This window comes from Dromiciops gliroides, chromosome 4 (assembly GCF_019393635.1).
Source record: "Dromiciops gliroides isolate mDroGli1 chromosome 4, mDroGli1.pri, whole genome shotgun sequence".
Lineage (NCBI taxonomy): Eukaryota > Metazoa > Chordata > Mammalia > Microbiotheria > Microbiotheriidae > Dromiciops > Dromiciops gliroides.
This window is the reverse complement of record NC_057864.1, coordinates 190,762,325-190,773,101: the sequence shown is the minus strand read 5'-3', so window position 1 is coordinate 190,773,101 and position 10,777 is coordinate 190,762,325. Positions and strand designations below refer to the sequence as shown.

Sequence of the window (10,777 nt, the reverse complement as noted above, 5' to 3'; positions counted from 1 at the left end):
AACAGATCAAATAGGTCGATTTTCTCCTACGGGGTTATTTCTCCACTGACAGTAAATCAGGGGGCGGGGATGAGGGGGTGCCTCAAAGGGAAATAAAGAGGAAGGGCGGGGTGACCAGTTTCTTGCCGAGAGCCAAGAACGAAAGGAAGGTGCTGGAGGACTAGAGGTAATGGGAAATGCCTCCGTATCTCCAGAGGGTGAGTCCTCTGGTGGCAGATAGATCAGCAGCCTGCCTGTCAACTCAGGCGGTCAGAAGGCCTTTCAGAGCTGTCCAGGCTCTTCCAGAAGCACTCGGGCTGGAATCAAAGCTTTCGACTTAGGCGCTGATCAGTCAGAGCCCTATTGATAAAACGCTGGTTTTCACAGCCGATTAGAACCAAGTAATCCCATCTTGTTTCCATCTCTTCCGCACTGCAAGAACCCCGGGCCGGGCCGTGGTCCCTGCTTGTCGGACTTACCCCATCCTGCCTTTATCCCTTCTCCCCCTTCCCTCCTCTCCCTTTTCTGTCCCCTTCCTTTCCTCTGCCTTTTCTTTTTCCCACCTGTCTCGTTAGCCTGTCCTTTCCCTTTTCAAATATAAAAAGCGAAAGCCCTTTGAGAACCTCCAAAGCTCGGCACAAATGGAAGCGGATTGATATCACCATCATGACTATCTTCGTTGTACTCATCACTCTCTTTGTCCACTTCAATTTTCACTTTATCGTGTGTCTGTCTCTTTGAGCTCTCTCTCTCTCTCTCTCTCTCTCTCTCTCTCTCTCTCTCTCTCTCTCTCTCTCTCTCTCCTCCCTTCCTCCCTCTCTCCCTCTCTTCTTCCCTCTCTCTCTTTCTCTCCCTCTCTCTTTCCCTCTCCTTCTCTTTCTGTCCCTCTCCCTCTTTCCTTCTATCAAGAGAGACACTTTGTTAGTCTCATTCCTTTTTTGTCTCATTATCTCCACGTCGGTTTCTGAGTCTTTATTTACTGTCTTCCTCCCTCTTGGTCACTCTTTTGCTGTTTTTCTCCCTCTTTCCTTCTGGGTATGTCTGTCTAACCCTTTCCCCTCCCCCCTGTTTGGTCTCGATTTCTCCCCTTTTTTTCTCTCTCTTTTTTATATGTCCGTTGGTTTCTTTGCTCGTCTCTCTCGTACCACCCCCTCCTCCTCAGCCCCCATCCGTTCCCCCTCTCGGGAGGCGGGTCCCAGCCTCCTGCAGCCCAATTGAACCTCAGCCCCGCCCGGTACTCTGCCTCTCCTCCCGCCTGCAGAGTCCGGGGGAGCGGCCGGGGGAGCGGCCGAGGGGGCGGGGCCCGGTCGAGGGGGCGGTGGCCGCGGCAGCTGTAGGAAACGGGAGGCGGAGAGCGGGCGGCGGCGCTGCTCAGTCCGGGGCCGCGCCGCGGGAGGGAGAAAGGGTGGGAGGAGGGAGAAGGGCTAGGCAGCGCCGTGCGCTCCGCCCGGCCCCATGCCCGGAGCTTCGCTGGACCGCCCCTGAACACGGGCGCCCCGCCGGTGCCCCCCCGCCCCACTGGCACCATTGCCCCGACGGCGCGACCGGGCGGCCCGGCGCTTGCTAGGCTCCGCGCCGGGAGGAAGACGCTGCTGGCGGCCGCAGTGGGAGTGGTGATGCTGCTGGTCCTGGTCGTCCTGATCCCCGTGCTCGTCAGCTCTGGCGGCCCCGACGGCCACTATGAGATGCTGGGCACCTGCCGAATGGTGTGCGACCCCTACCCGGCCCGGGCCCCAGGCTCCACCACTGCCGCCCGCCCCGACGGTGAGCCCCTGAGCGAGCACAGTGGCGCACCCCCGCCCTCCACCCTGGTGCAGGGACCCCAGGGGAAGCCTGGCAGAGCCGGGAAGCCTGGACCCCCAGGACCTCCAGGAGATCCTGGCCCCCCGGGCCCCGTGGGCCCCCCTGGGGACAAGGGTGAGCCCGGGAAACCAGGTCTCCCTGGGCTCCCGGGCCCTGGGGGCAACGGTGCCATCAGTACGGCCACCTACACCACGGTGCCCCGGGTGGCCTTCTACGCGGGTCTGAAAAATCCCCACGAGGGCTACGAGATCCTCAAGTTCGACGACGTGGTCACCAACCTGGGGAACAACTACGACGCGGCCAGCGGCAAGTTCACGTGCAACATCCCTGGCACCTACTTTTTCACCTACCACGTCCTGATGAGAGGAGGGGATGGCACCAGCATGTGGGCAGATCTCTGCAAGAACGGGCAGGTGGGGACCAGAAGAGGCTGGGGCTGGGGTGGAGAGGGGAGAAGGGCTGGGTCGGGAGAACAGAGAAACTTTAGCACAGGGTCACTGAGGTAGGTGGGTATCAGGGAATGAATGGGGGTGGAGAGGTGCGGGGGAATAGGGAGTTCGGGCTCGAATGTAGAAAGCACTGGATTCGGAGTAAGTACCTGGGTTTTAGTCCTCTTTTATTGCTGTGACCTTGGGCAAGTCACTTCCCTTCTCGGGGCCTCAGTTTCCTCCTCTGTGTAATGAGTAGGTTGGAATAGATGATCTTTAATTTCCCTTCCAGGTGTAAATCTTAGAATCCGAAAAGAGGAACGACAGGTGGGCACTGAAAGTGAGTGGGGAAGGTCCAAGGGAAAGAATGCCTAGAGATGGGAAAGGTGGAGAGGGGGAGAATAGGAGATATACGGGGCCAGAGAGCCTGGACAGCAGGAGTGCCAGGAGGCAGGAAACAGGAGGTACCCGGAGCTTCAAGATGGGAGGGGACAATTAGAGCCGGTGAAGCAGGTACTAGGACCCAAGAAGGGCTTAGGATAGCCAGGGCACAGGGGTCATTAGACTTGGAAACCCACCCTCCAGGGCCCTATAGCCCCCTGGGAGCTTTCTAGCTGACCTTCTTTCAAGTAGGAAGATACTGGGTAAATCAGCGCCCAGCCCTGTCCCCATCCCCCAGGACCTAGGAGGGTAGTCCCTGTGGGAAAAGTTTGCCTCCCAGAGACAGGGTTTGCGGGTGTCTGACTTCTGCTGCAGTTCCTCTCTCCTTATTTGCTTGGGGTGGGGAAGAAGGCTGGTATCCAAAAATTCTGCCCAGGAGAGTCTTTTCCCCTTTGCCCACCTACTTCCAATCCCCAGGAGCCCATAAACCTGGGATCAAACTTGGAAATGCAGAAAGGAGTTGCTGTGGCTGCCTTCTTCACCTTGGGGGAGAAGGGAAAGAGGAAGATCTGAACCTCCAAGCTTCTAATACCCTCCTCCCACCCCTGCCTTGTCCCAGCTCCCAAACTCATTCCATAATTATTCCTTTGACCCAGCCTGGGCTGAAATGTACCCTCGTGACCATCTCCCGACCTAGGGGGTAGGTTGTGTGGTCAAGCCAAATCCTTAGATTGTGGGGGCAGGAGGAAAGGGCTCTCAAGCAACTGAGCAGAGAGGGGAGGGACCACATTGGGAATTTAGGCTCAGATTATTTTCTCTTCCATAGCCCTTGCCTCCTCAGACTGCCTTGCTGAACTGAGGCTCATAAGTCCATCTAACAGTGGAGGGAGGGGGGGTGGAGATCAGGAAAGAGTCATAGTGGTGTGTTTGTGTCCCTGTCTCATCCTTTCTTACTCGCCTTTCATCTCTGCCCTCAGTTGCTAAATTGGGCAAGCTGGGTTACCCTAGGTCCCTGTAAGGGGTCAGCCTTGATTAGAACACAATTCTGCTTATTAATCACCTATAAAAGATTCAGCAATGTCACCTTTGAATGCTGAGTCCTGAGTTTCTCCTTTTTCCTAAAGAAAGTTTGAATTCAGAGCTTTCAGGGGTTGGGATGAAGGGCTATGAACTTGGTGTGCCCAAGGCAAGTGAGATACCCACCCTCTCCAGCCCTGCCCCATCACTGGATGGCTTGTGGGGAGGTGCCTAATGCTAAAAATACACTAATATCACTTATGGAGCAATAATGACAGATTACTTCCATCACCAAACAGAAAAATAGCCTCCCATCCAGGCAAGGGGCATGGTCTGGGCAGAGCCTGGCAAATCAGGGCCCTACTCTTTAAGATGGCATATGGGGATGGGGAGAGATTCAGGACCAGTGAATGACTTAGGGAAGCAGCCAGTGGGGGAGGACCTAGTCCCACCATTTAGAGCCACAGATACCTTTAATCATGTCCCTGGGCCTACAACCCCACCCACATCATCAGCCCCTAGACCCTTGGCATTAACCCTGACACACTTCTCACCCAAGCTCATGCTATTCATTCTAACCAGGTTAGGGGTGGGGGGAGCCTAATGTGATGTGCCCCAAGCCAGCAACCTCTCCTCCTTTCCCCTTCCAGAACAGCTCTGGATGTGGGTCCCTGGGAATATCCTCATAGGAAGATACAGGGAGAAGCAAGAGACAGGAAGAGGACCAGAGATAGGAGGAGGAATAGGGGGCAGAGGATGGGGAGAGAGGGAAAAGGACCGAGGGAGGGGCAGTAGATTGAAGAATGAACCAATAAGGAAAAGTTGTTGCCTGAGATGGGGAATTCTTTCCTTTTACCCCTGGTTCTTCCCCCTAAAGCTTGAGAGAAAGGGCTTTCAGCCATTCTCCAGGAGCTGGTCTCTTCCCTGTCTTCATTCTCCTCTGCTGGGGGTATCTTCCTGGATGCTCTGGACAGGCCGTTCATTTCTCCTATTGGCTGCTTCTCATATCTCTGAGGTCCAGCCTGCACTTTTCCCTTTCCATTCGTAGAAGCTGCCACTTCCCTCAAACACTCCATCTCCCTGACCACTACCCCATAAGCCGGGACTCTCTCAACTGAAGGGGTGGGCAGGACCTAGACATGGGGGGGGGGTTGTAGACCCTCAGACTGGGTCCTGGGGGGGGGGAGGGAGGAAGAAAATATAGTGTTGGCTCTGATCCAGCCATGTGTTAGGCAATGCAGTTATCATTAGGTTGTTCCACCACTACCTAGGTCATTTATAGGAGTTAAAGAGAAAAGTGTCTTGTTTTTTAAACCTTGGAGTATATAAAGGGGTGTGGAGGTCTGCTGGGTGTGGGTCATTAAAGGGAATTAGGTTATCTGTGACCAGTATTAGTTACTAAATGAAGGGAGATTATGTTCCTAATGTTGCCACTGTGTGACCTTGGACAGGTTACTTCCTCAGTTTCTTTTTCAGAATAATGAATGAGTTGATCTGTGTGACCCTGGGCAAGTCACTTAACCCCAACTGCCTCACTAAAAAAAAACCCCCAAAACAAACAAACAAAAATAATGAATGGGTTGGACTAGATATCTCTAAGGTCCTGTTCAGTCCAGAAATTCTGCAATCGTGATTCTAGAAGAATAAGAAATTTGTTTTTTTAATAGGGAAAATCATGATCACACGATTAAATATGGTTTAAATATGGACACTGAGGCGAGAGTTAGTATTAAAAAGAGCAGACGTCTTTCCTTCTAGTGGGTTCAGGAGTGTGTGTTTTGCCCTTAAAAAGCCCAAGGGAGGATTCAGCCATGATGGGTGACCAGAAGTGAGCTATGGCAGAGCTGTGGACCTGGAATTCATTTGAATAGTGCTGTTGGAGGGGAGGCAGCCCCTGCATTTCCCCAAAGCAGGGAAAATAAACTTAGCCTGTTCTAAGGTTAATTTATTCATATGTCGGAGTAGGAGACTAGGAGAGACTGCCTGAGAAGCCACTCTGTACATCTAGGCCCTTAGTAGGATCTACTTAATGAGGATCATTGTGTCCCTTCACAAATTAGGAGTTTTTTTTGGCGAAGTCAATGAGGGTTAAGTGACTTGCCCAGGGTCACACACTTAGTAAATGTCAAGTGTCTGAGGCTGGATTTGAACTCAGGTCCTCCTGAATCCAGGGCTGGTGCTTTATCCACTGAGTTGAGAGATTCAAGAGACAGTTCTTCGGTGGCTGGCTTCCAGGGTAGGTGAAGCCCAAATACGCATGCTGACCTACAGAGGTTTCAGTAACACCACAAATGTATAAATTCAAAAATTCCTGCAAGAATTATGATTAGGCTGAGTATTCATTTCTAGCATTGTTGCTAGCTGACCCCAGTAACATTGTTTCAATGCTTCATGGGCCCAATTCACAGCTTTCGGCTTTCATCTTAGACCCATTTATTGTAGGAAGAGACCTTAAGAGGCAATCTAGCCCAACCTCTCATCTGACAGATGAAATAACTGAGACCCAGGGACATTAACTGACTTGCCCAAAGTCACACAAGTGGTAACTTTCAGAGGAATTATTTGAACCCAGATTCTCCTACCCCAGAGTTCTTTATGTACTGCCTCCTGTATTTCAATTTCCCCTCTGGGGAGCTGGTCAAAAGGAGGTGACCTCAGCCCTGCTATAGATTGAGGCCAGTTGGGCAGTTGCTGCATATTCCCCATTCTCTTCCTCCATGGGAATCACAGGATCTCAGATTTGGAAGGGACACCAGAGGCCATCCTGCCCAACCCTACCTAAGCAGCTAGGGGCAGCATGGACTTGAAATCAGGAAGATATGAGTTCAAATCACACATCATAGGCTTATATCTTAAATCAAACATGAATAGCTTTGTGACCCTGGGCAAGTCACTTCAACATCTTTGAGCCTCATTTTCCTTATCTGTAAAATGGGCATTGTTGTAAGAGTCACACATGATAGTATATGTTAACTTTACAAACTTTAAAGCCTCATGGAAATGCAAGGTTTTATTATATTCTCTACATCATTACCAACAAGTAGTCATCTCCACATGAACACCAGACATCAAGTAAATGGGTCTTTTCTGTTCCCTTTCCTGCTCTCCCTCATCATTTAGTAATCCCCAATCCCTTCTTCCTTTCTGTCTCTGGGATCCTGATTCTTGAGGTTACCTGTCCTATAGAATAAGAATGGGAATAGCACACCGTCTTGATGCCTCATAAGACAATTAGGATAATTTCAAGAACAACCATGGTAGTTAATAAATGATAATCATAATACTTCTAGATGCCTGTCATATCACCAGGAGATTTCTAATGCAAGAATATCATATCATTCATTCAGCAAATATTAAAATGGATTTGGTTATTAAAAACACACGGTCTTAATGAGTTAAGGCCAGATTAATCTGAGTAATCAAAATAAATGTCAGTAATGTATTAGCAGAGATGACAAAATGCATACATAATAATAAAGGACACTAAGATTCAGGAGAGAAAACGGAAAGTTAGCTCATTTCTCTGGAGTGCTCAGCATTTCAAAACCCTTACCCAACATTAATCCCCCAAAAGCCCTTTCTTTCTTTATCATATCAAAAATCTAAGCTGAAAGTGTCAGTTTGGTAAAAAAAAAATCTTGTTGCCCATCTCCCAGATGGAGAAATTGAATTTCCCCACCCTATCCTGATCCTCCCCTGGGCTCAGCTGGGGAGTGATTTGGGAATCCAGCTAGAAGTTTTTTCTAGGCACAACCTGGAATGTGTCGAGGAGAAGGGACCAGGATTTGGGTGTTTGGGCATTAAATGAATGGTATACACATATATGCAGATCTATTCTACCACTGACCTGCACTGCTACTTTGAGCCCATAGCCAGTTCTCTACCAGCATTCTGCCCCTATTTGGCTACCTTAGGATCATTGGAGGGACAAGAGGTTGGGGAAAATTAGGGAAAGGAGCAGATCAGGAAGGGCCCATTCTGCTCCTTAAAAGAGCAGAGATATTCTTAGTTTTATGGCCAGGAATAGTGAACTAAATATCTTCTCTTGTTCCTATGAGGTTGGCACCAAGATTATCTCATCCCTCTTCACCTCCTGAAGTGACCCCTGGATCTTGGGATTCAGGCTCAGGGTGACCCCAGCTGTTCCAGGGAAAGGCACTAGCTAGAATCCCCATCACCCACAACTTAACCTAACATGAAGGGCCATTTCCATGAGAGGGAATGCAGGATAGGGAAGAGGGTGAGTCCAACTCTTCAGAATGGGCAGTGGGGAAGTTGTTCCCCTTCCCTTTGTCACCCCATCAGGTGAGGGTCAGGGAGTTTCAGATACAAGATTTCCCCAAAGTCTCGGTTCCATTTTAAGCTTAATAATACTTTTTTTTTTTTTTTGCGGGGCAATGGGGGTTAAGTGACTTGCCCAGGGTCACCCAGCTAGTGTCAAGTGTCTGAGGCCACATTTGAACTCAGTTCCTCCCAAATCCAGGGCCAGTGCTTTATCCACTGAGCCACCTAGCTTCCCCCAGCTTAATACCTTTATACACGGCTTCTCATATGTCAGTTTCCTCTCCAGGGACCTGATCAAAAGAAGGTAACCTCAGCCCTGCCACAGTTTGAGGGTAGTTAGACAGTTGCTGTAGAAATCACAGAGTCTCAGAATCAGAAAGAACACCAGGAGCCATCTAGCCCAACCCTAAGCAGGTTTGAAAGCTTTAATAGGTTCAAACCATGCTAATACAGAGAAACACCTTGGATCATCTGACTTGATCCTTACCTGGGGAGGGTAAGCAGTGTATTGCCACCATTTTACAGATGAAACAACTTGCTCACAGTCACATATCTAGTGAGTAGCACAGCTGGGACTCCAACCCAAGTTGACTGATTGTAAGTTTAATACTCTTTCAAGTTCTTTAAGTTGCCTTTGATAAACAAATAACCCAACAGACATGACCCTCAGATTTAAAATCTCAAGATGAACCAGAGAGGGAGAAAATAGACTAAGATCCCCATTTCTTGCACTGAGCTGCTGATCTCTCACTCCCTTTTGTTGTCTCTTCACTTCTATCCCTGAAAGGAAGGAGCCAACTCCAAAACTGGAGAATCTTAGAGGCAAGAGATCACAGATATCCCTGGCCATGGGTTAGGTGGGGCCTGCAAACTAAACCCAACTCCTAACTTCCAGGGGCTTCCATTTGAGTGGGAAAAATGGGGGAATTCCTTAGCCTCCTTCTTCAAATACAAGGCATCCCTAAAATCTTGGTGCAGGTTTACACTAGCTTGAAATTAGCATCCCCAATTACCTTGCCAAGCCAAAAAGGAAGATTCCATCTGAACCCTAAAATACAGCAATGAGTAGACCCTGGCTTATTTAGAGGGGGAGAGAGAAGACTCCCTTTTCTTCCCCAGAATTGTTTCCCTCGGATAAGAGTTGCCTTTTATACATATAAGTAGTGGAAAGACTGTATTATCATAAACCTTGAACATCAGTTTCCTCATCTGTAAAATGGGAATAATAAACACATGCTCTACCCCTTCAAAGTTGGTTGTGAAGATCCAATGAGATTCAATAATGTAGGCAAAAGCCCTTGGTTGATTGTAAAACATTATATATATCTACATGGATGGATGTATATATGTATATATACACACATATACACACACACTTATATACAAATATAATATGTTTTATATGGAAGAAATTATCATTGTTGAATGGGGGAATGATTAGGAATGGAATAAAGGTGGCTTTTCAGCTACAAATGCAGAATGCCATCCCGCTCCCCTTTTCAGACACTTGGGAGTTTGGGATGGCAAGAGGGGAAGAGAAGAACTGTAAGTTTTTCTAGTTCATTTCTCCTTCCCAGTAAGTAATTAGCATTTGACGATGGAACAAAGTACAGCAGAGCTAAAGGGGTCGTAGGGATGGTTTGATTCAGGGTCCTCTGAAAAATAAGAGAGCCCATAAACCTGTCTACAAATTTCCTTTTCTGCACCACTCCCCTCCCCCAACTACCCTGCCAAGCTGAAGAGGAAGGTTCTGTCTTTTTTTTGGAGGGGGGTGGCCCCGCAGGGCAATGAGGGTTAAGTGACTTGCCCAGGGTCACACAGCTAGTAAGTGTCAAGTGTCTGAGGCTGGATTTGAACTCAGGTTCTCCTGAATCCAGGGCCCATGCTTTATCCACTGCAATACCAAGCTGCCCCCTGGAAGGTTCTGTCTTAACCCCAAAGTGCATCAAGGAATAGACCCTGGCTTGGTTTTGGGGTTGGGGGGGAGGTTGAGGGGAAGTAGCCTTCTTGCTTTCCTCCAAATTAAATGAACATGAAAAGAAAATTGGAGGGGATCAGACATCTGAAGCAGAGGAAAGAGGGGACTATGGGGAAACTATGTCTCTGTCTTCCATTGGTGCAGCCTAACTCTACACCAGGCTAACCGCAAACATTTATTCCCCTAATTTCTCTCCCCGATTTTCTGTCCCTCTTTCCCTCTCCCTGGTCCCCACTCCTTCCTTTTTTCTTTTCTCCCTTTCCTCTGTCCTCCCTTTTCTTATTCTCTGCACCCCCACCCCACTCTCTCTCCCTCTCTATGTTCTTTGGCCCCTCTCCTCTTCTCTGTTTTCCCTTCCCTATTCCCCTGCTCCCTTTCCTTCCTCTCTCTTCTGTCCCTCTCTCTGTCCCTCTCTCCCGTTTTCTCTACCCCAAATCCACCCCTGCTCCCAGGTCCGGGCCAGCGCTATCGCCCAGGACGCTGACCAGAACTATGACTATGCCAGCAACAGCGTGATTCTGCACCTGGATGCTGGGGACGAGGTCTTCATCAAGCTAGACGGCGGCAAGGCGCACGGCGGCAACAGTAACAAATACAGCACCTTCTCCGGCTTCATCATCTACTCGGACTGAGCCCGAGCAGCGCGGGGCGGGGGCAGGGCCTCTCTCCCTCCCTCGCTCGCTCCTCTCCGACCCCATCCCCCTCAAGTCACGTCCCAGGGGCCAGCTCGGAGCTACCCTCACACCAGGACCAGGCGGGCGGAGAGCGGGGCTGTCCACGGTCTCCTCCTGCCTCCTTTCCCCCCTCCCCAGCCAGACCCCCGAAAGGAAAGGAGAGGCTAAGGGGGTGGAGGATGGAGGCAGCCTCTGCCTGCTGTGTCACCTGGGTGGGACCTTCGGGGCCACCA

General features: G+C 49.9%; 1 protein-coding gene across 1 annotated transcript; it reads left to right on the top strand.

Moving 5' to 3' along the window:
- Positions 1–1,361: 1,361 nt before the first annotated feature.
- C1QL1 (complement C1q like 1) lies at positions 1,362–10,504 on the top strand. The gene is made up of 2 exons (XM_044005106.1): positions 1,362–2,195; positions 10,323–10,504. The coding sequence occupies exons 1-2, from the start codon at positions 1,596–1,598 to the stop codon at positions 10,500–10,502; spliced, it is 780 nt and encodes a 259-aa protein (XP_043861041.1). The 5' UTR covers positions 1,362–1,595; the 3' UTR covers positions 10,503–10,504.
- The last annotated feature ends 273 nt before the right edge of the window (positions 10,505–10,777 follow it).

What these genes read in the sequence shown, in the direction of transcription:
- C1QL1 (XM_044005106.1), top strand. Translation starts at nt 1,596, where the DNA reads ATGCTGCTGGTCCTGGTCGTCCTGATCCCCGTGCTCGTCAGCTCTGGC. An exon ending in ATCTCTGCAAGAACGGGCAG is followed by an intron (nt 2,196 to 10,322) that starts GTGGGGACCAGA and finishes CCCTGCTCCCAG; the next exon opens with GTCCGGGCCAGCGCTATCGC.